The sequence below is a fragment of the Gamsiella multidivaricata genome (genome assembly GCF_025024155.1).
Source record: "Gamsiella multidivaricata strain RSA 2152 chromosome Unknown BC939scaffold_123, whole genome shotgun sequence".
NCBI lineage: Eukaryota > Fungi > Mortierellomycota > Mortierellomycetes > Mortierellales > Mortierellaceae > Gamsiella > Gamsiella multidivaricata.
This window is the reverse complement of record NW_026251831.1, coordinates 1-25,283: the sequence shown is the minus strand read 5'-3', so window position 1 is coordinate 25,283 and position 25,283 is coordinate 1. Positions and strand designations below refer to the sequence as shown.

Sequence of the window (25,283 nt, the reverse complement as noted above, 5' to 3'; positions counted from 1 at the left end):
AACCAAGGCAGGGGAGGGGGTGTGGGTGCCGCATTTCCAGCCCCCTCCCTTGAGTGAAAAGAGGGCAACACTAGGGCTATGAAGTAGCAGCATTCATCCGTGAGCAGGTTTGTACCTGTACCCTGGATGTACCTTCAATTGTTTTTTTTCTCTCTCTAATCTCCTATCGGTTTTATTGACATTGTCCAAGTAGAATAATCCCCTCTTCAATTGACAAAAATAGAGCTGTAGCCCTAGCCTTTACAGCCATTCTTCTTGGCGATTCGTGGGGGGAAACAGGGTAACGATCCAGGCCCGGCTGAGTAATTGCTTACGTAGAGCTCTGCTACCTCCAATGGACTGACAAACCATCGCAGCTGCTTCGCGAGCGCACTTGTCTCAATAGCACTGAGCTCAGCCTCAAGTCTCGCCCATGATAACTCCTCTAAAGCGTCCTTCGTGATCGTATCGGAGGTGGACTGCCGATACCACTTGGGCGGTGATATCGCAACAGCGGTAGTGCCAGACGAACTACCGAAGGATCGGGGACTGGAATCCGTACCGGATAGCACCTCGATCGACAAATCTGCGCTGGAGGGACCGCCACCTCGTCCTAATGGACTGGCATCCTCCATCAGGGCGTGGGTCGGGAGAGGTGGGTAGTACGTCATAGACATGGACGAGTTGTTCGCGTGAAGACCAATAAACGAAAAATTTTCTTGGTGTGGGTATGGCGAGGGTATCGTCTGAGGCACGTTCGTTGTGGACATCGCAAGGCTAGCACTTGAAGACGGCAGGTGAGTCCTGCTCCCGGAAAAGAGGTTGCGGAGGGATCTTCTTGCTTGGTTGAGAGGGTGAAACACTCCAGTAGGGGCAGTTTCGGAGGGTGCATAGGGTGATGAAGAAGTGTTGTCCAAAATCTCCTTTTGCTGTAACTTGAATAGTGTCTGAAGGCCGTAGATACAATCAGTTGCCACCCGGATATAGTCAGCACGATTTCCGCTGTTGAGTCGCTTGGAGTTCAAGGACCGACAGATCGCATGGCGGACGACTGGACGCACCGACCAGGTGCCGGACATCGTGTCCAGGCGGTAGAGCGGAATCAGTAAAAATCCGTACTGCGCAACCCATTCGAGTGATTCCAATACAAAATCAACATCCTTCTCGCGCGCGAAATGAGGAAAGTTAAACCGTACGAACCCAGGCTTCATGAATGGCAAGGACAATTTGTCCACATGGATGTCATCATTTCCTGGCTCACCGTCTCTCGCTGCGCTGCTCCATCCAACATTTGTCCTGGAGCCCCATCGGTCCCCGAACCTTCCCTTCTCATCAGCAATATTTCCAAGTAAGAGATTCCACATGGCCTTTTCTTTGATAGTGTTAACCTTGAGGAGCTCCATGGCATAGGGTCCAGCAGCCACGCGTCCACAACCCATCTCGACTCCAAAGAAATCGTTCATGATCATGCCCAGCAACGAATAGTGGATCTGCAGCTGCTTCAGGGGAGTCGACAGCTGAGGGACGGAGACCGTTACACAAAACAACGCAATGCGTTCAATCTTGGGTGTGCCCAGAATCACGATGTTGTTGCCAGGGTTGGAGAGTCGCTGAAAAACCTCTGCTGCGTGCCAGTTCTCCTTGGCCAGGATAAGTCTCGGGTTCATGATCTGTTGCAACCGAAATGTGAGACCTGCTCGAATGTTTGCCAGGGTGTTGGGGGTATCTGCCTCCTCTCGAACGACCACGCTATCGGCGTACTTGTGTATCCGTCGCATGGCAAAGTCGACTGCTCCAACACCTGGTCTCGCTGGAATATACTTGCTCCTCTCCATGGGGCCATGCCGCTCTGTCCAAGAAAAAATCTCGAGCCGCGCGGCGAGGATTCCAGATGAACCAAGGCCTCCGAGCATGGTGTTCGGGTTGATGAAGACGCCGTCCTTGTAGGCCCTGCTGTCGCGCATCATGGTATAGCTGTTGCTCGGGCGAGGGTTCATGTCGATTGGAGTGTAGGCGCCTACTTCTGAGTAGTCAAAGAATGCGAGTGCATCGTATTTATGCAGTATTTCTGCAATCGCTACAGTGTTGTTCTGGAAACCACGAAATCGGAAAAGATGCATACCTTAGCTCACGGATGGCAACATGAGCAATAGAAAGCCCAGGAGGTACAAAATATCCTACCAAGACGCCGGTCAAGCCGCTGCCGGCAGAAAAGGATCCTAGTTTCAGAGGTCTTTCCCAGTGTAGAACCAATTGCTCTTCGAGTTGTCTCAGGTCCGGGACACAATCTGCAGTATCTGGAATCACCACCACGTCCGCGACGCTGTCTCTCCATGGTACGATGTTGTAGTCGTTTTCTTGAGCGGATATAAACACGACCGGTCGAGATCCTGAAGGCAAACGATCAAACGATTCCACGAACAGAGGTGCAGTAGTTGATGGGGTGGCCTGACTAGCTGTTACGCGCTGTTGATCAACGGCCGACATTTGAGTCCAAAATGCTTCATCTGCAAGTCTAAACGTATCCCTGAGCTTGAGGATTGCTGGCGCAGCACCACCGCTGTTCATCATGAGGTTTTCTGTTAGACAAATATGATATGGCAAGCGGACCGGTCACTCTCCCGGGATATTGTTCTTACCCACAGAATATGACAACAGCTTCGTGCTGATGTCCTTTCACAGTTTGAGCATTAAGGCTCTTAGCAACGGCAGCACGTGAGTGGTGTATAGCAGCAGCTGTTGACCGAGATGTTGAGGTGGTGTGCGAATGTGTGCTGGCGCAATACGGAAGGACAGTTTCATTGATGATGCTCTCAAAAGTTCGGAGCGCCCTGTTCGACCCAATCCAGTCGACATAGGTTGACTTTTTCTTGCCAAAGACCGGATCCTGGATGTTGTCAGATGCGATGATATCCTCCTGGATGGTCTTTATAAAATCTTTGGTGCTTTTCTTGCTTAGTCGTGTCCAATGGGCCAGTGCTGTTTCGGGGTCCATGATGAATAAAGAGCGAGAGAAGGTGTTGGTAGTGAAGAAGTTGGGATGAATGAGAGGTGGGGGTAACATTCAAAAGGAGGACGAGCATGAAAAAAGACTGGCCGAAGGATCATATCGAACTTTACCCCTTTCATTTACCACAGTTGCTTATAACACGGGCGAATCTGGAAACCGAGTGTCCCTACGTTGCCCCTGTAACGGTTGGGCCCAATGGTGCACTCGATGCGAGCATTGCGGTATCGGCGTAATGCGTGGTACAATGTAGGAGGCCAAAAAAAAAAGATGAACGGTCCATGCACATTCTCAGACAATTTTCCATCATGATACGATTCCAGCACAAGTGGGAACATCGTTCAATCTGACATCTTTGTTCATATATGGAACAATCGTCTCTCTTTGTCCTCACACCATGCCACATACAAAGATATAAATACCAGAAAAAGGAAGCGCGTTTCGCTATTTCTGGCCACTGCAATTAGAACTGATACTACGAGTTTCTGAAACATGACACAAACTCAAACGCTGTCGTCCTACGCGCTTTACCCTTGGTCGAAAAACATTGTTCATATACCTCTATCAATATGTCTTTAGGAAGCATCACTCCTCTCACTACTCAACCAAAGGCGCGTACACTCTCTTCACGCATTCTCTTCACCTACCATAAAATCCACAAGTCTGACTTTCAGCGTCATGGCCCTTAGCATTGTCGCCTCTGTTTTGTACTTCAAGAGATTGAAAGTCGATAACCTAGCCTGTGCCTTTTGCATACTCCAATCCATCGTAGTCTGTATCCGTGAGAACAGCTACGTTAGCGTAGCCAATTCATCCACTCAGATATCCATCGCTTCTTTATTCCTCCCTCACGTCCAGGCGCTTCGCAAGTGCAAGCGTCAACTCTCTAGACATCGAGAGCCCTCATCACCGGGACTTCAAGACGTGCTGCTAAGAAAAATACTGACCGTTGTGTTTACCTGCATTGCTCCGCGGTGCGGTCGTGCAAGGGGTCTTTCCGTTAATAAGCACGTCTTCTATGGCAGCTATGACTGTAGCGGTGATATCGTCTTGCGTACAAGAGACGAGAAAATGCAGTCGATCCCCAGCCCTTTGAGCTGTGTACCGTTCGCCTTTCATTAACTTGGAAGGAAGTCTTGTCCGATGTTCACATCAACACTCATGAATTGTTCATTATGCACTTAGTTAATAAACTAATCCATTTCACAGTAGGGCCTGGCAATGAATGCAAATGACATCTTTATTCATTGTGTGCTATTCCTAGAGGAGGTATATACTACAGACAAAGGGTATTCTTTTGTTACTTTAAACGCGAGAGAGGGGATCAGTTTCCTCATCCGTGGGTTTGGGTGTGGCCAGAGGATCCTCAGCATTGCGATGAAGCACAATGGGCATCAGTAAGCAGATACATATGACAACCGTCATGATAATATTCTGGGGCGTCAGCAACGTAAAATCATCGGGCGAAGCCAGGGCGGCCAAGGTGACACCAGCTTGTACGGTGACGAGAGTGTTGGGCAGAACGCCAACTATATGATGTGCCAATTTATAGTGAAAGAAGAACACGGGTCAGCAATTGTGGAGCAAGCATGGTATTTAACGCTCGATACAGCAAACAGCGGCAGATATCGCCTTACCAAGGGTTCCAAAGAAGAAGATGAGAACTGGAATCCCCAAGTGGGGCGAAGCGACATTCATGAACCAGTCTATTAAAGTTGGAGGCTATGTCAGCATCATCAACAACTTCCACGGAATAATGAACCCACAGAGCGACCATCGATGTCAAGTCTCAACATACTAGGGACGAAGGGCGTAACGCGCAAGAAGGCGAAGTAGAAGAAAAGCTGATCCCTCTTGGCGTCAATCTAGTCATTGCAATAAAAGGGAAAAAAAAAAATTAGATCTCCAATTATTGCCCCAGTCGTCTGACAAATGTTTTTGTTTGCTCAAGCTCGCTCACTCACTTTGACCTGAAGTTTTGCGATCCTGTCCTTGAGATGCTTCTCCACAATTGGATGACCGAGATAGTACGAAATGGAATAGCAGCACAACGAACCGAAACCTGCGCAGAACAAAACAACAGCAATGCCAATCCAGAACTTGAACAGGGCACCTCCAAGAACCGAAAGCATCACCGAGCCAGGGATTGCAAATGCTTGCATTCTGGAAGAATTAAAGAACAAGCAACGGCGAATGAGAACATGTAGGCGATGAGAAACGTGGTCTCTTAAGCGATTGCTCCGGGTTAAACGGTGAGGATGCAACACTTACGAGACATAGGTGACGATGAAGCAGGCCATAACCTGATAGTAGTGCTGGGATACGTAAGACTCGAGAATAATACTCAAATGCTGCACATCCTCTGCATTCCTCGGGAACTTGAGCCATTGTCTCTGTTCGCTATTGTTTTTCGAATGCAGTCAGCAGCAGGTAAAAGACGGGCGAGTTGTCAGTGCACTGGAGTTAATTATCAGGTTTCAATTGGACGAGAGGACGACAATTCAGGGCATAACGCTGCACAGAAGCAGGTCTTACTCGGTCAGATCCTTGGGAAGACTGTATTTTATCATCATATAAACGCCCAGTGCGACCGTGGCAGCCAAGACGAGGAGGGAGAGAAAGCTCTGTAGTGGGGTCATGTCCAGGAGATGCTGCCGGACACCATGCTTCTTCTTGATGTCGGTCGAGGTAGTGTCATTGCGGAGCAACGGGGTGGTGTCGGTTGCTTGCGAGGACGACATGTCTGGATCTCGATTACTCGGTTGATGAATCTGGAGGGGGGAAGGAGGAAGGAGGATGAATGGAAAGAGAAGAAAGAAAAGAATGGAGAAGAGTGTGTCCAGCAGGATCTCAGACGAGGGCTCACACGCTCAACAGCAGGGATCACAGGAGCACAAGGTGCCTACAAAAGTCCACAATCCAGGGGGAGATGGACAATGCAAGTCATCGCCGTTACTGTGCGTCCAAAGGAAAAAAAAAAGCCATCGCAATGGCTGTATGGCTGTTGTCTAGTCTACCTCCATGTTTGCATGCCAAATGGATCCTTCTCAGACTTCCGTTGGCTCTTTTTCTTTTATTTTTTTTGTTGGGTGCCCATTGCGCTCCTCCGAGGGCCACTTCCTCTCTCCACATATTAGGTCAGCAAGAGTTACAAATAAACCAGCGTGACAGTATGTCGCCAGAATTCAGCACGATATGCTCCATACATGGCACTCAGATGGACACGAGTGGAGTTGCAGATTCACGACATGACATGGTACATTAGAATACATTCATTTATCATTGCTCTATGTATGAAAGGTATGGTGGCAATTGAGTAGTAAGAAATTCCTACTGCTGCTGTTCTTTCAGTTGTCGTGCCTGCTCCGCTGCCTCGCGTCTCCGTTCAAACGGGCACATCGTCTTCGCTTTGCTTGGCTTGGGCTTGCCTGCAATGCTACGGATCGCATGATGCTCCTCACGCGCGTTGATGATCCCAAGCAGGTAATGTGCCAGATCCCGCCGCGTCAGGACCTTGACCTTGTTGGTATTTGGCAACTCATCGCAACTGACCCAATATTTTTCAGACAAATCGCCATCTTTGAGGGTGATGGGTCGAACAATGGTCCAGTCCAGGAACGGGGTATCGCGCTGAATAATGTCCTCCTGGAGAACCTTATCTTTCAGAATCCCAGTCATGAACATGCGGGAGAACAGCTTCTTAGTGCTGATCAGGTAGTTACGAAGACCTAGGCAACCATAGGACGTGACTACAATCAGTCGTCGCACACCTAGTAGTACACACAAAATGAAGTGAACGAGAATTGCTGAGAATTAGGTATCCAGTAAGGCGTGTATTTGACTGGTATTAAAATCGAGATAGGACACATACCATGCTTCTTCATCGCATTATTAAGAACCACCTGTGAATGCGAGCTGATAGTTGTATCGTTTGACATGAGTCGCGCCTAAGAAATCGGGGAAGTTCTTGTCAGCATCCGTTTGTAACATAATGAAAAAAAAAAAAGGCTACAGAACAGAAAATAAATGCCCTTACCCCAATCACATTGACGACCACGTCCTGTCCCTCGACACATCGGTCAAGGTCCGCCTGGCACGTTGGCGATCCGCGCACGATGAGAAGGTTGTGGTTCTTGCGAAGGGTGCTATCCTCGAGGAAAGCCTTGTCGTCCCTGACAAAGGCTGTCACTCGGTAGTTCCGCGCTAGGCCTTGCTTCACGACCTCGATACCTGTCCGACCATTGGCACCCATCACTATGGTCAAGGAGTAAAAAAAGACAGAGGACAACCAAAAAGAAATTTAGAGCTATGTTGTAGTGAACGTCGTGCCAATATTAGGTCCATCTACAAATCTAAAGAGCGCACTAGTGGCGACCAAACGCCATCCAGACGAAGTGGATTTCTACTCGTAAGGGAGGAAGGGAGGGGGCGTGGGTACGCTCACTGTCAAATAGCAATAGTAATTAAAAAAGAGGGCATTGCTCGAATGGGTACTTTCGCAAGATAAATTAAAAAAAAGCGTTGGAACAACTGCGCACATGCTGGCAATTGGCGGATGAACGATGGTCATCGACAATATAGAAAAGAAGTGGTAAGGGAAGGGGGTAGAAAGGTAGAAGGACGAGCTATGGTAGTTAGCCCTTACCTAGCAAGTATCTGCCATTGCCATTCTTGTTGTCGCTGTGGCTAAGAGCAAGGTCCTCTAATGAGGCATCGATCTGCTCCACGTCTGTCTCGTCCTTGAACGAAGAGTCCAAGCCAGGGGAGGATATAGGAGAGGGTACAGATGTTGGAGAATGTAGTGTGTCCATGAGAGAATCCCAGCCATGAGACATGGCGGTGTCGTCGCTGTCATAGCCCGAATGGTAATCAAAGACCGGGGACTGAGGCGTGGCGGACCACGGTCTTAGATCATACATGGATTTTGTGGAGTAACTCTTCAGACTCAATGAGCGCATGTTCTCGTTTTGGTATTTTGTCTTGTGAGTGAATGTAGAGGTAGAGGAGGAGATGCTGCTGAGGTGCTGATGCTGTTGATGTGGTTTGGCGTCGGCAAGGTGTGTAGGATGTTTGCGGTGGTAATATCGACTGGAGTGGTAGTAGATCTCATTTGATGGTGATGTCGACTGTGAACTCCAAAGATCCGTCAGAGTATTGTTGCTCTGTCCGGAGGAAGTGGACGAGGATGTAGTTGGATAGATAGGCAACGACCGTTGCTGACGCTTCTCGACTTTAGTCTCCATCTGCTTCTCATAGTCGTGCTGACTCTGGTACATCTGCTTGTACTCATCCTTTTTCTGTTTGCGATCGACCTTTGAGTACTGCTGATCGAGCTTGTCCTGCTTGAACTTTTCGAGGGCCTGCTGTTGTTGCTGCTGCAGCTTCAGCACCGTTTGTTCCCTTTTGAGTCGCTGTGGTGATTTTACTTCTTTTTTTGAATCTGTCTTGGAAAGTGTAGGGACAGCAGGTGGATTGGCAGGGAGTGGAGGTGATGTTGGTCGTTTGTAGAGATCGACTTCAGGCGTAAGGTCTGAGATGGCGGTGAAAGGCGAAGTGGGCGGTAGAGAGGGCAGGTGGTAGTCGAGCTCGTTGCTATGGTAGGCATCCTTGTAGAAAGGGCCGCACTTTGCCCTGGAGTCTGTAGCCATGCTGTGTGCCCGCTGGGTGCGATGCTGTGCAGATGGATAATCCATTAGAGAAAGTTGGTTGAGGTGCAGTGCGAAGAAGGAGGGGGACAGGGGAAGGAGTGTACGACTTCAGTTATTGTGGAGAGTAAGGGTTCAGGAAGGGTGATCAAAATAAAATAAAAAAAGAGGTAGCCCTTGAGACGAGGAGGAATGTCGAGATGGATGAGTCGTTACTGGTAGATGGGATGGGATGGGATGGAATGGAATGGAATGGAATGGAATGGAATGGAATGGAATGGTGCGCGCTGGGTGCGAATGGAGGAAGCAAAGAACAAGAAGAAAAGAAAAACAGGGGTCAGGAACAGAAAACTATATTAAACGTATTCATTTGAAGGCGCATTTAAGGTTCGCCATAGTGCAAAATCTTAATCTCATGCTTACAGTCCAGCATGCCTCGACATTCCAACCCGCAGGTACTTCGGATCTTACATATCTTCAGGTACCGCACATCGCCCCACCACTCTCTCTCTCTTTTTTTTTTTGTTATCTCCTCCCACGTCCATAAATATCTTTGGTAACTGAATTTTCTATTGCTCTGCCCTCTTTAATGTCTGATCTTGTATATCAATTGCACATCAAAAAGGTCTTTTTACGCTGCTCCATCCTAGAACAAAAGACTCCACTCGAATGCCATTGTGCCATCTGAAGCATTATAAAAAAAGAACATCGATGAGGTCTCGGAGCAATTGCTATATAGTTCCCTAAATTGGTCGCTTGGATGAGGATACGATAGATTCCAGAGCCACGACAAGGGGCGAGGGAAATGGGGTAAATGGGAATGCGAATGCATTAGTTTGTGTGTGCTACATTAATACCGAAAAACCAAGGAACTGAGCTGTATTGGGAAAGATCGATCCGAGGAAGTAGTAGACACATACATTAACGGGTTGATCCCACGTTCTGGGCCCGTCTAGGAAGGGCTAGTGCAGAACCCCCAATATCCACATAGGCACTTACTCACACGCTCACACAACTCTCTGTACACACCCCACATTTGTGTTGCGTGCTCATCCACTATGATGATGAACCCTACTCTCTCTACTACATCTTGAATATGACGGACAAAAGATGAGAGCGCTGCTCAAATGCACATTCTGTTCATACATCTGCATCCGCTCCCACCAGACAGCATGGGTTCTAGTCACTCCATTGCTCTCAGTGCATGCCGCACTAAAATAATTCCTTCTTGGTCTGCCTTGCTTTGCCTTGCATGAAGTGTAGATGCTGCATTGCGCCTCTCATTTGTTTTCTTTTCTTTTCTTTCTTTTTTCATCCAAAGCCTCTCAGAGAGAATGCGACGACACGTATCCATCGTACAATTGGGCTCCTTCTGCCTTGAACATTGATGTTTGTGCACTGAAATGTCTGCAGACCAGGGGAGGTATGTGCATTGTCTTTTTGTCACCATTCCGCTGAGAGAACGCAATAAGGGATCAGGCGTTATTTGGCAAACACAGATTCGGCCACAATCTGTGCTAACAGTCATGGTCTGCTAGTATCTACTCTACATCTATTGATCTGCCGATCGTTTGCGTTCACTCCATATATTTCCAACTTTATTCACGAAGGTAAATGCACAAAGTCAACAATGACCGAATCGCCTCAAGCTGTTCCCATGATCAAATCTCTTTGTTTTGCTCCGTTGACCAGAGGCTAGCCATCCTCGATGAGCGTAGCCATGCGCTGCTGCTTAGGTTTGATAGCGCTCCGCCATCTGGAGCAGGGCATAGATGTTGAAGAGTTTTCTTAATGTAATCGCTGCTTCTCCTCTTCACAACGATGTGTTGCAGACCAGTGCATGCGGCCAAAGTCGCCAAAGAATTTATTTATTTTTTCTCCGTTACATTTAGTTTTGCTCAAAAACTGTCATTCTGTACCTTTGTAGTACGTACATACATGGCCATGTGTTGTGTTCGAGATACCTACCAGAGTTATCTTGAATGATTTGGCTGGAACCAATCGCCGTTCGATCAACACTCCAAGATACATGAAAAAACGTGGCAATCGAGACACGAGTTTAGCATCAGATCCTCGACGGATCAGCACTTGGTCGGCCAGTTGTCCAAACGTGCAAAAAGAACCAGGTCCTCATGCTACTGTGTGGCCTGCAGCGCGATGTGAAGCATTCAAGACAGGCGTGTATCTGAGGGCGCGTCCCCGAGTTTGAGATAGCCAATCAGATCAAACCTTGCGTTTCGTCTCTTATTGGTCAAAATCGAGGGATGCACTGATCAACAGATCCTCATCAGCCTTTCGAACAGCTTCGAATCAGGACGCGACTCTGGATTCCTCAAACTCTGAAGGCAATCGTGTTTATTGCATAAAAAGAAACAAGTTCAACCCTCCACTCCTTTTGTGCGCCATGAAAGCCCGTATTCTGTGCGTTCCAATCTTGGTCACCCTGGCACTTGACTTGGCGCAGGCCAACGTCCATGATACCAGGGGACCCCGAGGTGTAGCTCCATCGAGTAGGTGGTGGTCTATTATCGAAGAGCTTAAACTATAGTTGAGTCTAGGATAGACTCGAATGAATTCGAGAAAACTGAATTGCTTCTCCTGCTTTCTTGCTTTTTTCAACTAGGATCCAAGTTGTATACCCCGGACAGCGCTGGAAATTGGCAGTGCTTTGATGGAACAAAGGTGGTACCTTTTACAGCTATCAATGACGACTACTGCGACTGTCTCGATGGATCGGATGAGCCAGGTACGTAACGCCTTTTTGACGCTTTAGGAACTCCAAAAAGGTATGATGCCAAACAATAGACAGGATACTGACGCTGATGTTGACTATCCCTCGCCATTGTAATAGGAACCTCGGCGTGCGGGAACTCATACTTTTACTGCGAAAATGCTGGGCATATCCCAGCGTACCTCATAAGTTCCCGAGTGAACGATGGCGTTTGCGACCCGGAATGCTGCGACGGGACGGATGAATACGATGGAAACACGCACTGCCCCAATATATGCGAAGAAGTTGGCACAGAGGCCAAGAAGGAGCGAGAGAGGATCCGCAAGATCGAGAGGGAAGGAAGCGACATCAGAAAGGGCTATATCGCGTATGGTAAGGATGCCAAAAAACGGCTCCAAGAGCAATTAGAGAAAGTACAGGTCAAGGCGACACAGATCAGGCAAAAGGCAGCAGATACAAAAGGTAACAATCGTCATTACAGTACGTGATTCAACACCCAAGAGATATCGAGCGCGGAGCAAACTTACAAAAACTGTCCTTATTTTCAAAATGGATAAACAGCCGAACTGGACAGCGTGAAAGTAAAGCAGCAGGAATATTTGGAAAGCACAAAGGCCGAGCGCAAGAAGGCACGAGAAATCCAATTGGCACCACTGATCGAGCAGCAAAGCCAGAGACTTGTCCGTGCGATTGAAGCCAAGAATTTGCTCCGCACTACCCTGGAAGAGCTGAAGGAGAATCACAATAAGAATTATCATGATCTCGCAGTTAAGGACACTATTTCTGGATTTGACGAATACCTTGAGGAACTCAAGCAGGCTGCCGCAGATGCAGCACAGAGGGAGGAGGAGAGGAAGGAGAGAAAGAAGGATGAAAACAAGGAGCTGTCTGCGAAACAACGCTTGATGGCGCTGCAGAGTGAAACATACTACGCGCGAAAGGAGATTGGAAGGATGTTCCATTTGATCAAGACGATGAAGGAGACCTACAACACGGAGTACAACGACGAGGCGGTTTTGAAAGCCATCAAAGCTTTCGAAGAGTTTGCCCCACAATGGGATAATGATTTGGACGAGTTCGTTGGAGAGAAGCTCATCGAGATTCCAGAAGAAGTATTGCCGAACTTCGAAGATCAAGGTATAGGGGTTCATTTTTCCTCGACTTTTTCTCGAGCTGTCGGTCACGAACACGCCATGCTAAACCTACGCTTTATGAAAACGATAGGCAAAGAAAGCAAGGAAACCTTGGGCGCTATATATGGACGTGCTCGAAACATTGCCAAAAGCGTTGGCCTCGGATTTTTGTTCTATGAATCCAAGTCAGGTACAGCTTTGTGCTTGTCATCAGGTCTAGGATATATAATGAGATGTCTAATACGGAATGCAAAGCTGATATATACTGAAACGCCTAGTACGGAATATAAAACTGATGTCGCCATTGTTTATCGTGTCAAACCATAGAGACGGAGCGTATCCAAGAAGCATACAACAAGGCGTCTGAGGAAGAGAGAAAGATTGAGGAAGAGATTAAGGCTATCGAACGCAAGCTCGAGATGGACTTCGGAAAGGACGAGACCTTTGCTCAGCTCGTGGACCAATGCTTCGAGTACAAGGATATAGAGTAAGTCGTGGTACGCACAATTGATTTATGAACCAAACCGCGAAAGTGGCTCTAATCGTTCGCAAATTGCTTACTTGTGCCATCCTAGATACACGTACTCGCTATGCCTGTTTGGCAGTGCAACGCAAAAATCAAACGGGGACACTTCCCTTGGGTAGGAATCCATGGCGTTCTTGTTCAACACCAAGAGTGACATCTATAGTGGCTCTAACCTGCTCGCTGCTTAATGGTTTTTTGTAGCACATTCTCGTCTTGGGTCGGTAACAACTACGATACACAGTTGTACACCGGCGGTCTCAGGTGCTGGAACGGGCCTGAGCGCTCTGTCAATGTAACAAAGATCCTCTCAATGCACTATATACGACTTGATGTATAGGAAAGCGTGCTGACACAGCATTCTCTTTTTTTTTTTTTTTTTTTTTTTTCTAGGTTGTGATGAGTTGTGGGGCGGTGAACGAGATTGTGTCCATATCCGAATCAAATAGGTGCGAATATCTATTTAAGTTCAGGACGCCTGCTGTATGTCGCCTGTCGAATACGGAGATGCTAGGAGATCAGGATGTCGTTCCCGAGGTGCACATGCCTAGCGTTGTTTCTAAGGGTGAGACGAAAAAGAAGCACGATGAGTTGTAGTCAACATACAGATCCAGATTGCCTATGAAATAAAACCAAGTTGCGATGTATTGGTATTTGAATGCGGTCAAAAAACAAGGACTTTCAAGGAGAACTTGCTTACTCCTTATTATGTCGTGGAATGTGCCAAAAAAATAGGAGAAAATTGTTTCTATTCTTCTTTCCCGGAGACACTTTCTCCATCTTGGCCCTTCCTGTTAATTTCACACCTTTCACTCTTCTCCACCCCTACCAAACGCCTTTCATATTCGCCTCATTTGCACGGGCGCAGCCTTTTTGATTCAAACCAAGAGGCAGTAGCAGCATATAGATACCATGGTATCGATCAGTGGGCGGCCTCTTTCAGGAACCTCGCCTTACTTTTCGCATAGCGCTGGCGGGAGTAGCGGGGGCACCTTTCGGATGTTTGGGCGACGGCGGACGACTAAATTTCGATTCCGGGCTCTGGTGATCTTGTACTTCGCCATGGGCTGCATTATCCCGTACTATGTGATGAGACATGCCCAGGAAGAGGGTATGTACCAGAAGGGATTGTTGTCACGCAACGAGGAGGAGCAACAACGCCAGCAGGATTTTTCTGTTAGACAAGGCCAGGTGGCAGGAGATGGAAAATCGACCGCTTCCGATGCAAGTAATCCAAAGGACTACAGACGGAAAGCGTTCTTTCAGAACGTGGATGAAGTTGAAGCCTCGTTTTCGGTCCCCACACATCCGGCATTCCAAGAGAGACAGCAGAACCCAGTACTCTATTCTATTCATACATTGCTTCACGACCGACGCCAAAGCCAGGATGACGATCAGGATCAGGATGCTTCTTCATCGCCGATATCACAACAACTGCAGCTTCTGCGCGAAATGCAACAATCTCAACAAAAAGAAATCCTGGTAAACCTCAGCAGCAAACTCGCTATGCAACGCAAGTTAGCAAAACTTACCGACATCAAAACCGTTCAGATGTATGCGACCTTGATGCAGACCGCTATCAAGACAGCACGCGATTTTGTTCTCACAAAGATGCCGGAGGAGTACCAGTTTTTTGAGGAAAGAATCCCTGGTACAAAGTTGGACACGGTAGGAAAGACGAGACGGTTCCGCCAACTAATGGACCAAGCCTTAAATCAGGGTCGATGGGTCTACGAACCCTATAGGGACTACCCCGAGTTTGGAGGCGCGACGGGGTGGAACAAGAAGAAGAAGAACGAGCGAGATCGAGATGTCGCGATCAATCGACCACCCTTCCCAGAGGCGGGCAAGTATCATTGGAAACCCATAGTCAACTCAGTCTCAACATCTGCAGGCGCAACCGGCAGAGGATGGCACGCGAACAGAATCCATCCTGATGACTTTTGCAGGACCCTGGGTCCCAGGCATATTGTACTCGTTGGCGACCTAATTCACTGGCAACTGCACGATTCGATTATGTACAACATGTTTGACACTCCACAGGTCTGCTACGGTGACCTGACCTGCCATTTCGGCGCTGGACACCCGCTCTGCCCACTGCCAAACAATGTTCATCTCAAGTTTGTTAGGAACGACTTGTTGTCTCCCATAAGGCCGCACAAGAGCCGGCTTAATGAGACGAAGATCCAGGATCCGGTGGAAATGGCCTGGTTGCGAGATATGAAGCTCAAGGACACGGTCATTTTGGGCGCTATTCATCAAACTATGCCAGACAAGCAGTTCATGCAATACCTGACAGACACAGTGAAGAAGATACGCATGGCAAGGCCGGAGGCATTGGTCATCTATCGGAACAACCCAGTTGGACACCCCGATTGCCCTTCCAAGGTCAATAAATTCAATAGCGACAAGGCTAAGCGGCACCAGGTGGAAATCGATGGAAATGCACAGGCTCAGGAACAGCAGCTTGCAAATAATTCTTCTGATCAGCGCGCTTTCCAGGCTCGTGACAAAACGCCGCTCGTACACAATAGGTCGACTTTTTCGGCCCCAGCACAGCCATTTGATCAAGATATCCCTATCGCCGAAATGTTGGACTATCCTCTGAACTGGGCGCACTATGACCGACAGAATCAGATGGCCAAGGAGATTGTTGAGGCGACTGGTGGGATATACTGGAACGTCGCGACCATGACAAATATGCGGCCAGATGGGCATGTTGGCGGACACGATTGCTTGAGTTACAAGAGGCCTGGACCGACGGACGAGTGGGCTGTGTCGCTTTATAATTTGTTTAGAACCATAGAGCTGGTTGAGAGAGAGCCTGGTAAATAAAACCGTGTCGCATACTTTTTTGGTGTATTTAGAGGCGTTTACAACGTCAACAATCTCAGTCGTTTTTCGACAACGACAAACAACGCTTTGTGTTTCGTTGTGCACTTTCTGTCCTCCTTGGAGGCTTTATTTATTTCTTTGCTCCTAAATGCGCTATATATAATCTCCAGGGAAAGGAGCTTGGATAGAAAAGCCACGCGTAGAGCGAAGTAGCACTTTTAATGTCCATAAGAAGGAATGAAGGCGAGCTCCAACTTGACACCATCGGGGTCAGTGAAAAAGACACTAATGAAGGGACCCAAGTTCGAACAAAGATAAAGATGCTTAGTATTTTCCTTCTGATTCCCATTACTCCATTTCACTTGGTCGACTTACGCGTAGTAGCCCTCAGAGTACTGAGGGTACAGAGCAGGCTTATCCAGGATGGCACTGGCACTGATGGTGGACTTGTTTGCCTCCTGGAACTGGACGATCTTGTTATAGAACTCGTCGATGAGTTCGTGAGTCGCGGTGTTGAATGCCAAATGATTCAGGCCAGGGGTAGTCTTGTGGTGAGGCTCCTTGCTACCAGGACTGACGCAGATGCCTAATTCACAGTAAGCGAGGTTAACAAAATGAGAGTCAGCGACAATGGAGGATGGTGACCATATTTGAAGTCCGCACACGCGATAAGCGAGAGAATATCTTCATACCAACGCCAGAGGGATGGGCCCACATGGTGAAGTGAGGAGTTTCAGCCACCATCTTGTACCCCAAGAGGTCGACCAAGAGAAAGCCGTAGAACTTCTTGCTCTGCTCATAATCTGAAGAGGAAAGAGAGATATGATTGATGGAGCCTGTCTGGGTCATGGTGGCCTGGTTGTCTGTTAGTTGCAAGAGGAAGGGAAGGAGTTGTGAATGTAGAAGAGAGGAATGGGGATTCCAGTTGAGGAACGTGAGAGGCAGGAGTATTTTTATACCAAAAGTTATCATCAGTACTTGGTTTGAATCCACTTGCCACTAATCCTCTGTTCGACTTAGACGCGTCGGTTTGTATCTATGTTGCACAGAAGTTGAAAGTCGTTGATGCATTACACTACCCTTGGACCAAACAAAAGCAAATGCACTGCGCAAATGGCCAAATGGCGTCAGTTCAGCGAGCAAGGGTCGTTAGCGTTGCTTGACAATGGCGTACAGTCATGTCTCGCTCGACAATGCCGCCACTACCTCTTCAGCGGCTCTTTGGATTATACAAGTCTATTCTAGCATTTCCATGGACCGGACCCAACAAGCGACATCAGAAAGTGTATACCAGTTATTGTCACTGAAGTTCACAGCAGGAAGTAAGTGAGAGCCTCGGCGTGTTCTTATAGACTCAAGAAGCTTGCGCATGCCTTTTCCGTCTTTGATCTGAGATGCAAGGCGCGCGTTGTTGTACGAGTGTTCTCCAAACGAGGTCAGTATGGTATGACACGTCGGAACATGGGGGCCGACGCGACTACGACCAAACCCAAGGTAAGTTTTAATAGTCGAGCTGCGTGTGCTGTATCAGACTCGATATAGATGAGCTTGATCAGCCATCTTTATGGCACAGACATATCGTGCAGGCTATTGTCAAACGGGTCATCACGCTTTCAACATGGCATGGGTACTTCTTCAAGAGTAAACATTCCAAATCACCCTTCCACAACCACCAGAAAGGCGCGTAGGTCGGTGTTACGTTGGATGGTGTAATTTTTGTAATGTAAGCCAAACTTGTCATGCTCGCAGGTATCATAGATGAGTGTCAATCCTTCTCGTCGAGCCCCTAGGGAAGCTTCACAAGAACTTGCCGATGCTCAGCGGCGATTTGAACAAACATGAACATGTCAGCACAGTGAGTGGTGCGACCTTAAGCGCAAGAGGCTGCATGTCTTTGGTTAAAGCCCGTTTTCGCTATGAATTTTTTGCGAGTGCACAGAAAGATCTTTAAGTTTCCCCTTTCGACCTCATCACTTGCCCTTTGACTATTCCATCCAACGACTGTGCAAACAGACTTTCTCTCCTCTTTCATCTTCCTTGACAACACCAGAAAAGATCGCTCCTTTCTGCTCACTTGGCAACTGGCTTCTCCCACACTCGGCACCCGCTCCCGATTCTTCACCTGGGCGCCTCATCAGCTTACAAGTACCCCCCCCCCTCCCCCCTCCCATTGCATCAAGACGGTTCGTAGAATAGATCAGAACCCACCAACCTTGAAGCGATCAGACCAGTCCGAAAAAGATGGGTGCAGCAGAAAGCAAGATTCAAGGAAGTGCCTCTGGTGTTGGCGAGGTTTCTTCCAGGGCAAAGCTGGTCTTTGCCCCTGGCACACAGTCTCTCCAGGCCACACCGGTCTATACGTTGCGGGAAGCTTTCTATGGCAAGCGACCCGTCTCAGCGTTCACCTATGACCCATCCCAGTTTGTGTTCGATAATAAGCAGGAGTTCTTGCCGAAGGCGATCAAGGTGAGATAGGCAGCAGTTCTTGTCTCTGCAACCTTAACTGAATCCCTTGTCATGTTGCTGATCCTTTCTCCCGACACTGTCATTCACTAGAAACTAAAGACGATCCGACACCCGTCCGTACTGAGGTTTATCGACTGCAAGACAGATTCAGCGGGAGTTCACCTCATCACAGAGCAAGTCATACCCTTGACGCTCGAGTATCTCGAGGAGATTACCGAGGATGAGATCCTTGTGGGTCTTTACGATATTATGGTACGAAATTGCATCTCATTGTGACATATCTACAAGGACGAGCTAGCCTTGCCTGGCTATTGCTTGTGGGCAATTGCCACGATCTATGATTTACCGCTGACCATGATCTCCTCCTCTTTATGGATACCAATAGGTCGCGCTCCATTTCTTGCATTCTCAATGCCATGTCTCGCACAACAATGTACAATTGGGCTCTATTTTTGTCTCGAACGGCCGATGGGTCCTTGGCGGCATGGAGCTCACAGGAACGGCAGCGGAATCCATGGAGACGGGACTCACATCGCTCCTATCAAAGGAATTGGTGCCGCCAGAATACCAGGGACAGTCATCGAAAATGGTATGGATACCCTATGGAACTTATGACAATGCACTTTATTTGACCTGTCAATGATGATACCTGTGTTGACCTTGGTTTTCCTCCACGCACTTCTAGAGCTCAAAGGACATGGATACTGCCCATGCCGTGGATATATGGCAGTATGGGAAGCTGGTCGAAACACTCATCCAGTATGGGCTACTTCATATTAAACCGAGTGCCCTTCCGCTGGAACGTATGCTCAACGTTGATCCTCGGAAACGGCCGCCTGGCGATGTCATCCTCGAGTCCGATATTTTTATCCGCAACAACTCTGTCTCTGTCGTCCGCTACTGCCGACTCAAGGGGTTGGAAAAGGGCCAGAATGCGGAATGGAGCCAGTACGTACACTCTTTTTTTTGCTCGTACTTGAAGAATGACAGAAAATACAGCCTTGCTGATATCATGAGGCCTTCCTTTTATTCCTTAGGACCATTATGCCAAAGCTTCATATGTTGGCACCATCCATCATGGAGAAGCTCGTCCTTCCGCAGCTTTTAACGCAGGAGTTCTTTGCAGCGGAGGGATTCGACAAATTATACAGGAATCTGTTCACCCCGCAGCCGCCTCAGCCGCTCATTTCTGAAGAGGTGTACCAGTCCCAAGTACTGCCATTCATGATCAAACTCTGGACATATCGACAAGCTGACATTCGCATGACCATTTTCCGTCTATTTGAGGTGTACTTGAAGGCTGTTGTTTTGGGCGAAGGCGGATCTGAAGTTCTCGTACAGATCATTATGCCAGAGGTATGTAGGATTGACCCTTATGCCATGAAGAGAGCGTTTGAACTCATCAATGGACATGTTATGCTAACTATTAGTGCTTGCATTATTAGATTTTGTCAGGACTTCAGGATGCGGATCCCAAAGTGTACCTGGCATCGCTCTGCGGCCTGGCCACCGCGATCCCTTACGCACTTTTGGTGACAACTCTTGGGGATACGGACATGAGCAAACAAAAAATCTCCATCAAGACGCTATATGAGCAGACACTGATTCCTCAAATCATGGCCTTCTGGATCTCGGAGGATTGTACACAGGAATCAAAGGTGCAGGTAGTCGAGGTCATCATGGGCATGTGGTCCTCGATTTACACCCTTGGCCTGTACAATCACCCAGCTGTCAAGGATATAAGCGCACCTCTCACCATCGCCCTCGTCTCCGTTCTCAAGATTACGCCTGTCAGCGAGCGGGTGGAACTCATCTCGAAATCGTTCACCAAGCATTGCACCAGCGGATTATTCTGCATCAGCGGTCTACTGAAGTTTCTTCCACAATTTTTACTTGACGATGATTTGCAGGTCCGCGAAGCTGCCGCAAATGCCATCTCGACGGTGGCGCACCAGGCAATCACGTTGGTATCTCAGCCAGATCTAGCGGTTGAGCAACAGGATCAACAGCATCTTGCTGAAAGCGATGCTAATAAAACCAATACAGAAGGATCTTCCACGCCAATGCCACCTGCACCTTCGCCTTCATCAGCTCACTCAGTTCACGTCTCAAGGATCCGTCAGTATTGCGAAAAGCAACAGTCGCTCTTGCCACCAAGGCGACCTATCTTCTCAAGGTCCATATTTACAGGGGAGAGGAGCCATTCTAGCAGCTCAATGAGGAGCTACAACGGGGTTGATGTGAAGGGCGGCAACTTGAGTGCGGATCTGCAGTCGAGTAGACGCTCATCGATCGTCTCACAGGATTCTTTCATGTTCTCGGAGCAGGGATCACTCAAGACTCCGTCTTTGCTAACCCCCTCATTGACACGGGCAGGGTCATTTTCGGCTGATTCGACGAGCCGGGATACCCTTGTTAGCACACCTGGATTGGACTCGCACTTGAGCAAGGCAATGGATAAACCAACACAGTTTTACGACCCTCGCGAGGAACTTATACAGGAATCAGGTACTGCTCTTGACGACCCTATCGACCATCATGCTGAGGAAGTCACGCAAGAGGACACACAGGCAGCAGATGAGCTTGAGCTAATGAAGGCGTTGGAGGCTGCAAAAGCCGAAATGAAGGTGCGTCAACTTCCAGTCGAGCAACGTCCACCTTCTAAAACGAGCAGTATACCGCGAGGTGTGGATATCAATCCCAGCATTGCTGATAACTCGACGGCGTTTGGATGGGATGATGCCGGTGATGATGAGGGCGACGACTGGGACGCCGAGGATTCGACTTCCTTGAACAGTAAGTATCATATTCTTTTCTTCCTATTTGTCACTTCAGGGTACTGTTATTCTAATCGCGGTGACTGTCTATCTATATGCTAGGTCCTGCAAACCAAACCTCCTCACCAGCAGTGGAGCATCATGTGGAAGACGAAGCAACACTTCTGAAGCGTGAGATGGAAAAGGCAGAGAAGCAGGAGCAGCTGCGCCAGAAGCGCGATCAAAAGCAGCAGGAGATGCAGGCTAAGCGTGAGGCCAGGCGACAGCAACTGGCGGAGAAGCAGATCAATAAGAAACCTTCATCCAATGGACTGAAGCTGGGAGCCGTTAAAGCAGCGCCAGTGTCAGCACCGTCATCAGCATCCGTATCGGTATCAGCAGCAATAACGGCTTCCTCGAACTCTACAGCGGCACCGAAGCCGCTTTCTGGTCGCAGCATGATCCGACTACCCGAAGGTCCAACAGAAGAAAAGGATGGTTGGGATTCGGATGAGAACCTCGATATGGGTGCGCTCGCAAACCAGCTTGGTGCTGCTGCGGCTGCAGAGGACGATGATCTGTTCAAGGACCTGGAAGTATCATATAAAGCGCCGGTGTATGTTGGTGGCACATCGGTTGGCGCTGGTCCTTTGAAATCCTCAACATCTATATCCATGTTGTCGTCGTCTTCCAAGACACTATCGAGCTCTACAGGAACTATTTCGACTACGAGGACACTCCATGGTAGCGTCACGGCCACTACGAGTGCCGTAACCTCAGCACCTGCGAGATCAGCCGCAGATTCAGCAACAATCAGACCAGCAGTCGCACCAGTTCCTGGAGGATCGATGTCTCCGAGCTCCGCAGGCTCTCAAAGCCGAAGATCAAGTCCTGTAGAAATGCCCCAGCGTGTCCCCTCACCACTTTTGAGAACGGCAAGCAACGGCAGTATTAATGGCAGCAACGGTAGCAATGGCGTCGGTCATGGCAAGACACTCGCTATCTCTCCAGCTCTTGCCCCAACAACAGCACCAGCTTTGCCAAAGACGACTCCCTCATTGGCAGTACAAGTGGATGAGGCGGCATTAGAGGAGGATGGCTGGGGCAACGATTGGGACTAGAGCCGGCAAAGAGAACATCATACCCTCCGCAAATTGAAGCAGTTTGTTCGCTTACAGTGATTTGCTTTTGACTAATAAAATAATACTTTATTCAAACGTCAGAATGAATCCCTTTTATTTGAATCAAGAGATGCCGTGCTGTGTATGATTTATGCTGATGCTGTTGTTGGTGATGATGTGGTTGATAATGATGCTGGCACAGTTGCTTGCTCTTCCGAGGTCGAGGCGATCCTGTCTGTCAGCCGTGCAGTGTTCTTGTTATAGTCCTCCAATCCGACAAAATCGTTGGCCATGGTAGCATGCAAAACTGCTTCCCTGAACTGCTGCAGCGCCACGTCTGTTTTACCCTCCATCTATCGAAAGAGTGCCAGATATTAATATGATCCGTTCTTGATTAAAATGACATCCAAAGGCGCTTGCGGAAAACAGATGTCTTACCTCGTTAATCAGCCCCAGGTTGTTGAGACCCAATGCCGCGCACTCGTCACAATCACGGTGTTGACCACTCTTCTCCTTGGCCATCGCGACTGCCTTTTGCATCCAGCCCAGGGCCTCTTCCTCCTTCTTTGTCTGCTCCGCTGTCTTGAATGCAGCAGCTGATCCTGATCCTCCTGTCGTAGAGGAGCTTGAAGAGGACCAAAACTTCCAGGACGATGGTTTCTTTTGCTCCGCAGTTTCCATTGGTAGTTTTGACCTTGCAGCGGTGGTGGCACCGTAAAGCGTCTCTCCGATGCTGTTGGTCAGAATGGCCTCGCGACAATACCACATATCTTTCTCCGTGTTACTCTGCTCTGAGACCGCACGATGGTGCTGAACCAACTGTAGGGCCTTGACAAAAAGCGACAAGGCATAGTCGGATTTCCTTTGACGGACGTACAAGGCGCCCAATGTTGAAAGCAAGCCCACCTCTTCGATGGAATCGGACGTGCTTCCTGTCGCATCAGCATTGGCGGCTGTGGTGATTGTGCTCAATGTCCAGCTCAGGGCTTCTTCTGCAAGATCGTATTCGCCCATGCGCATCCAGCAATTCGCCGCGCTCTTTGCGAAGGGCACGCCATCCTGTTTCGTGATCAATGGACGACCTATAGACGCGCCGCCGAACAAAGATCTCAAGCCGAGTCCTGACGACGACGATGATGATCCTGCCTTTGCTGAGTCTGATGATGGAGGAACCTCCTTCTCAGTCAATTTCCAAAGCCTGGTCCAGATAGTTGCTGCCTGTTCATCGCGTCCGATCCTGCCATAGAATCTTGCCAACCGGTTTTGAATTTCAACCAGGGCCTTATCCTTCTCGATTTCCAGGGATGAATATTCGAGAGAATGGTTCTTTTTCCTGTAAAACTCCTCGAGATCCTTCCTTGCAAATTCCAATGCCTTTTGAAGATAAATCGCCGCAACATCCGGATCGGGCGAAATCTCTTCACGGACCCACGCGCCGTGGAGACAGTTCCGGACCTGTGCGGAGACACCCTCAGGTGAAGGGCACTTGTATTGCTCGAGGTAGGCGTGTGAGCCCGCCCAGACAAAGTAGCCGAGCGTGAGGGTGGAGGTGGAGAAGATGAGAATGTTGCGGACGGCGCGCGTTGTGGCGATAACAGAGCGGGCCAGAGGACTGAGGCTCTGATCCAAGGACGTCGAGTAGGCGCGTTGAGCGATGCTGTGTTGTGCGAATCGGTGTCGAGGTCCGTGGACGACAGGCGTGGTTCTGGTTGCCGCCGTGAGGGAAAGAAGACGTACGGTGCTGGCAGGACGGGCCTGAGCGAGAGCAGTACGGGATGCTGACCTTACTAGGATAGCTGCTTCCTTGAATATACGGTTACGCGACATGGTTGCGGATGTATGTCGGGAGTAAAAGAAGCCGAGCAGAGATCAAGGCGATCTCGTGTGGAGATCATTTGACGAAATCAGATTCCAGCCAATCATGCTCCAGAATTTCCAATCCGCAGAGGGAGCAAGCCACGGCACGGACGGAGCTCAAGCACTCCAAGGCCATATTTCGACCATGCACCATAGTCATGACCAGGGCATAGCCTCCCTCTGTGAGCGTGCAAAGCGTGTGGCATGAATCATACCCACCCTACCATATCGATGCGTAAGTAGGAAATGTAAGAGACTCAGGTCGGCATAGATCGAATAGCAATGCCAATTGCTTGCTTTATTTCTGGATGTTCGTCCGTCGCTTCAAGGGTGAATTATAATACTGCTGCCTGCCTTCTAAAAGAGTTTATAGGCGCCCCTGTTGCTCTTTAAAGCCGTTGTTCTCCTTGATGGCAGTCGGCAATGTTTGGCTCTGAACGTCTAGTTCCACTGGGTCTAATGAAGAAACAACCGTGAGAAGGTGGGAAGGGTAATGAAAAGAACAATCATTTTTTGCTGTACAAGACTAGCGAGACACATACATTCGTTGGCTCAGGCATGGGCTGTTCAATTGCGTATGGAGATTGCTGCTTTTCCTTGGCCAGCTTCTTGGCAAGTTTTCCGCCTCCTTGTTGAACACCTCTCTTTTCAGCCTAAGCATACAAAGCATTGATAAAGACAGAGACGTGATTAGTACATGTGGTGAATGCGAGGGTATTGTGCCGTTAGTGGAAACTGTGATAATATATTGGAGAACATACAGCCTCAGCTCGCTTCTGTGCTGCCAGAGCGGATGCTGATAGTTCGCCTTGAACTCTCACTGGCGCTGCTGACGATACTCCGTCCAGACTGTTGCCTTTACTCTGTTGATGCTGTGGTTGTTGCGCTGGGGTCTTTCCTGATGCAGTTGTAGGAGCTCCTGCTGTTCCGTTAGAAGAGGCATTACCTCCACCGAGGACGTAACCCTGATTTTTGCGATCAGGTTTGCCAAAGCATGCTCCCATAATGGATGCGAATCAGCTTGGAAATGAGAAGGAGTGATGGTTGTGCGCGTGAAGAGGAAGGTAATGCTTGATGAGCTGTGTGGGCGAAAGAGCAGATTCTTATCCTTATCCAAAAACGCTGCAGCCCATCCTTCTTTGGGCTGGTACTCTTGCCCAATCAAATCGCGTCCCAAAATGCCCGCCAAACTCAATTCGGCGCAAACCAGCTCCACGCGAGATGATCAGC

The 25,283-nt window shown here is 48.7% G+C and overlaps 9 protein-coding genes across 9 annotated transcripts; 4 read left to right on the top strand and 5 right to left on the bottom strand.

The window, feature by feature from the left end:
• Window positions 1-233: 233 nt before the first annotated feature.
• On the bottom strand, window positions 234-2,974 carry BC939DRAFT_508248 (pyridoxal phosphate-dependent transferase; the record flags this gene model as incomplete). The annotated part of the gene is made up of 3 exons (XM_051560976.1): window positions 234-2,069; window positions 2,161-2,539; window positions 2,619-2,974. The coding sequence occupies 3 exons, from the start codon at window positions 2,972-2,974 to the stop codon at window positions 234-236; spliced, it is 2,571 nt and encodes an 856-aa protein (XP_051406561.1).
• A 1,317-nt stretch (window positions 2,975-4,291) lies between these two features.
• Window positions 4,292-5,625, bottom strand: BC939DRAFT_481966 (snare associated Golgi protein-domain-containing protein; the record flags this gene model as incomplete). The annotated part of the gene is made up of 6 exons (XM_051559075.1): window positions 4,292-4,515; window positions 4,624-4,692; window positions 4,785-4,851; window positions 4,951-5,149; window positions 5,258-5,386; window positions 5,522-5,625. 6 exons carry the CDS (start codon window positions 5,623-5,625, stop codon window positions 4,292-4,294), a joined length of 792 nt encoding a protein of 263 aa, XP_051406560.1.
• Window positions 5,626-6,241: 616 nt separating this feature from the next.
• On the bottom strand, window positions 6,242-9,012 carry BC939DRAFT_468920 (uncharacterized protein). The gene is made up of 5 exons (XM_051557959.1): window positions 8,913-9,012; window positions 7,632-8,892; window positions 7,023-7,240; window positions 6,858-6,933; window positions 6,242-6,756 (listed from the first exon to the last, which is right to left on the bottom strand). The coding sequence occupies exons 2-5, from the start codon at window positions 8,677-8,679 to the stop codon at window positions 6,317-6,319; spliced, it is 1,782 nt and encodes a 593-aa protein (XP_051406559.1). The 5' UTR covers window positions 8,680-8,892; window positions 8,913-9,012; the 3' UTR covers window positions 6,242-6,316.
• A 1,829-nt stretch (window positions 9,013-10,841) lies between these two features.
• Window positions 10,842-13,662, top strand: BC939DRAFT_497359 (glucosidase II beta subunit-like-domain-containing protein). Its single transcript, XM_051559720.1, has 9 exons — window positions 10,842-11,141; window positions 11,255-11,377; window positions 11,483-11,824; window positions 11,924-12,499; window positions 12,587-12,685; window positions 12,823-12,982; window positions 13,071-13,136; window positions 13,223-13,313; window positions 13,412-13,662. Exons 1-9 carry the CDS (start codon window positions 11,036-11,038, stop codon window positions 13,613-13,615), a joined length of 1,767 nt encoding a protein of 588 aa, XP_051406558.1. The 5' UTR covers window positions 10,842-11,035; the 3' UTR covers window positions 13,616-13,662.
• Window positions 13,663-13,930: 268 nt separating this feature from the next.
• On the top strand, window positions 13,931-15,853 carry BC939DRAFT_508244 (uncharacterized protein; the record flags this gene model as incomplete). Its single annotated transcript, XM_051560975.1, has 1 exon — window positions 13,931-15,853. One exon carries the CDS (start codon window positions 13,931-13,933, stop codon window positions 15,851-15,853), a length of 1,923 nt encoding a protein of 640 aa, XP_051406557.1.
• Window positions 15,854-15,955: 102 nt separating this feature from the next.
• BC939DRAFT_533508 (Glyoxalase/Bleomycin resistance protein/Dihydroxybiphenyl dioxygenase) lies at window positions 15,956-16,771 on the bottom strand. The gene is made up of 3 exons (XM_051561701.1): window positions 16,546-16,771; window positions 16,229-16,439; window positions 15,956-16,138 (listed from the first exon to the last, which is right to left on the bottom strand). The coding sequence occupies exons 1-3, from the start codon at window positions 16,700-16,702 to the stop codon at window positions 16,072-16,074; spliced, it is 435 nt and encodes a 144-aa protein (XP_051406556.1). The 5' UTR covers window positions 16,703-16,771; the 3' UTR covers window positions 15,956-16,071.
• A 1,219-nt stretch (window positions 16,772-17,990) lies between these two features.
• BC939DRAFT_42947 (uncharacterized protein) lies at window positions 17,991-18,699 on the top strand. The gene is made up of 2 exons (XM_051553221.1): window positions 17,991-18,319; window positions 18,410-18,699. The coding sequence occupies exons 1-2, from the start codon at window positions 18,095-18,097 to the stop codon at window positions 18,593-18,595; spliced, it is 411 nt and encodes a 136-aa protein (XP_051406555.1). The 5' UTR covers window positions 17,991-18,094; the 3' UTR covers window positions 18,596-18,699.
• On the top strand, window positions 18,700-22,298 carry BC939DRAFT_42948 (uncharacterized protein). The gene is made up of 5 exons (XM_051553222.1): window positions 18,700-18,908; window positions 19,005-19,267; window positions 19,357-19,675; window positions 19,765-21,115; window positions 21,199-22,298. The coding sequence occupies exons 1-5, from the start codon at window positions 18,804-18,806 to the stop codon at window positions 22,194-22,196; spliced, it is 3,036 nt and encodes a 1,011-aa protein (XP_051406554.1). The 5' UTR covers window positions 18,700-18,803; the 3' UTR covers window positions 22,197-22,298.
• On the bottom strand, window positions 22,261-24,051 carry BC939DRAFT_468911 (uncharacterized protein). The gene is made up of 2 exons (XM_051557958.1): window positions 22,635-24,051; window positions 22,261-22,549 (listed from the first exon to the last, which is right to left on the bottom strand). The coding sequence occupies exons 1-2, from the start codon at window positions 24,021-24,023 to the stop codon at window positions 22,346-22,348; spliced, it is 1,593 nt and encodes a 530-aa protein (XP_051406553.1). The 5' UTR covers window positions 24,024-24,051; the 3' UTR covers window positions 22,261-22,345.
• Window positions 24,052-25,283: the final 1,232 nt, after the last annotated feature.

Bases quoted from the DNA above. Each gene is read 5' to 3' on its own strand.
- BC939DRAFT_468920 (XM_051557959.1), bottom strand. From the start codon at position 8,679: ATGGATTATCCATCTGCACAGCATCGCACCCAGCGGGCACACAGCATG. The intron at 7,241-7,631 runs GTAAGGGCTAAC...CCTTGACCATAG, and splicing joins CAATGGCAGATACTTGCTAG to TGATGGGTGCCAATGGTCGG. The intron at 6,934-7,022 runs GTAAGGGCATTT...CCGATTTCTTAG, and splicing joins TGGTCGTCAATGTGATTGGG to GCGCGACTCATGTCAAACGA.
- BC939DRAFT_497359 (XM_051559720.1), top strand. From the start codon at position 11,036: ATGAAAGCCCGTATTCTGTGCGTTCCAATCTTGGTCACCCTGGCACTT. The intron at 12,500-12,586 runs GTATAGGGGTTC...TGAAAACGATAG, and splicing joins GCCGAACTTCGAAGATCAAG to GCAAAGAAAGCAAGGAAACC. The intron at 12,686-12,822 runs GTACAGCTTTGT...GTCAAACCATAG, and splicing joins GTTCTATGAATCCAAGTCAG to AGACGGAGCGTATCCAAGAA.
- BC939DRAFT_533508 (XM_051561701.1), bottom strand. From the start codon at position 16,702: ATGACCCAGACAGGCTCCATCAATCATATCTCTCTTTCCTCTTCAGAT. The intron at 16,440-16,545 runs GTATGAAGATAT...ACTGTGAATTAG, and splicing joins GGCCCATCCCTCTGGCGTTG to GCATCTGCGTCAGTCCTGGT. The intron at 16,139-16,228 runs GTAAGTCGACCA...TCCCTTCATTAG, and splicing joins TACTCTGAGGGCTACTACGC to TGTCTTTTTCACTGACCCCG.
- BC939DRAFT_42947 (XM_051553221.1), top strand. From the start codon at position 18,095: ATGGGTGCAGCAGAAAGCAAGATTCAAGGAAGTGCCTCTGGTGTTGGC. The intron at 18,320-18,409 runs GTGAGATAGGCA...GTCATTCACTAG, and splicing joins TCTTGCCGAAGGCGATCAAG to AAACTAAAGACGATCCGACA.
- BC939DRAFT_42948 (XM_051553222.1), top strand. From the start codon at position 18,804: ATGGAGCTCACAGGAACGGCAGCGGAATCCATGGAGACGGGACTCACA. The intron at 18,909-19,004 runs GTATGGATACCC...ACGCACTTCTAG, and splicing joins AGGGACAGTCATCGAAAATG to AGCTCAAAGGACATGGATAC. The intron at 19,676-19,764 runs GTATGTAGGATT...TTGCATTATTAG, and splicing joins TACAGATCATTATGCCAGAG to ATTTTGTCAGGACTTCAGGA.
- BC939DRAFT_468911 (XM_051557958.1), bottom strand. From the start codon at position 24,023: ATGTCGCGTAACCGTATATTCAAGGAAGCAGCTATCCTAGTAAGGTCA. The intron at 22,550-22,634 runs GTAAGACATCTG...CTCTTTCGATAG, and splicing joins ACCTGGGGCTGATTAACGAG to ATGGAGGGTAAAACAGACGT.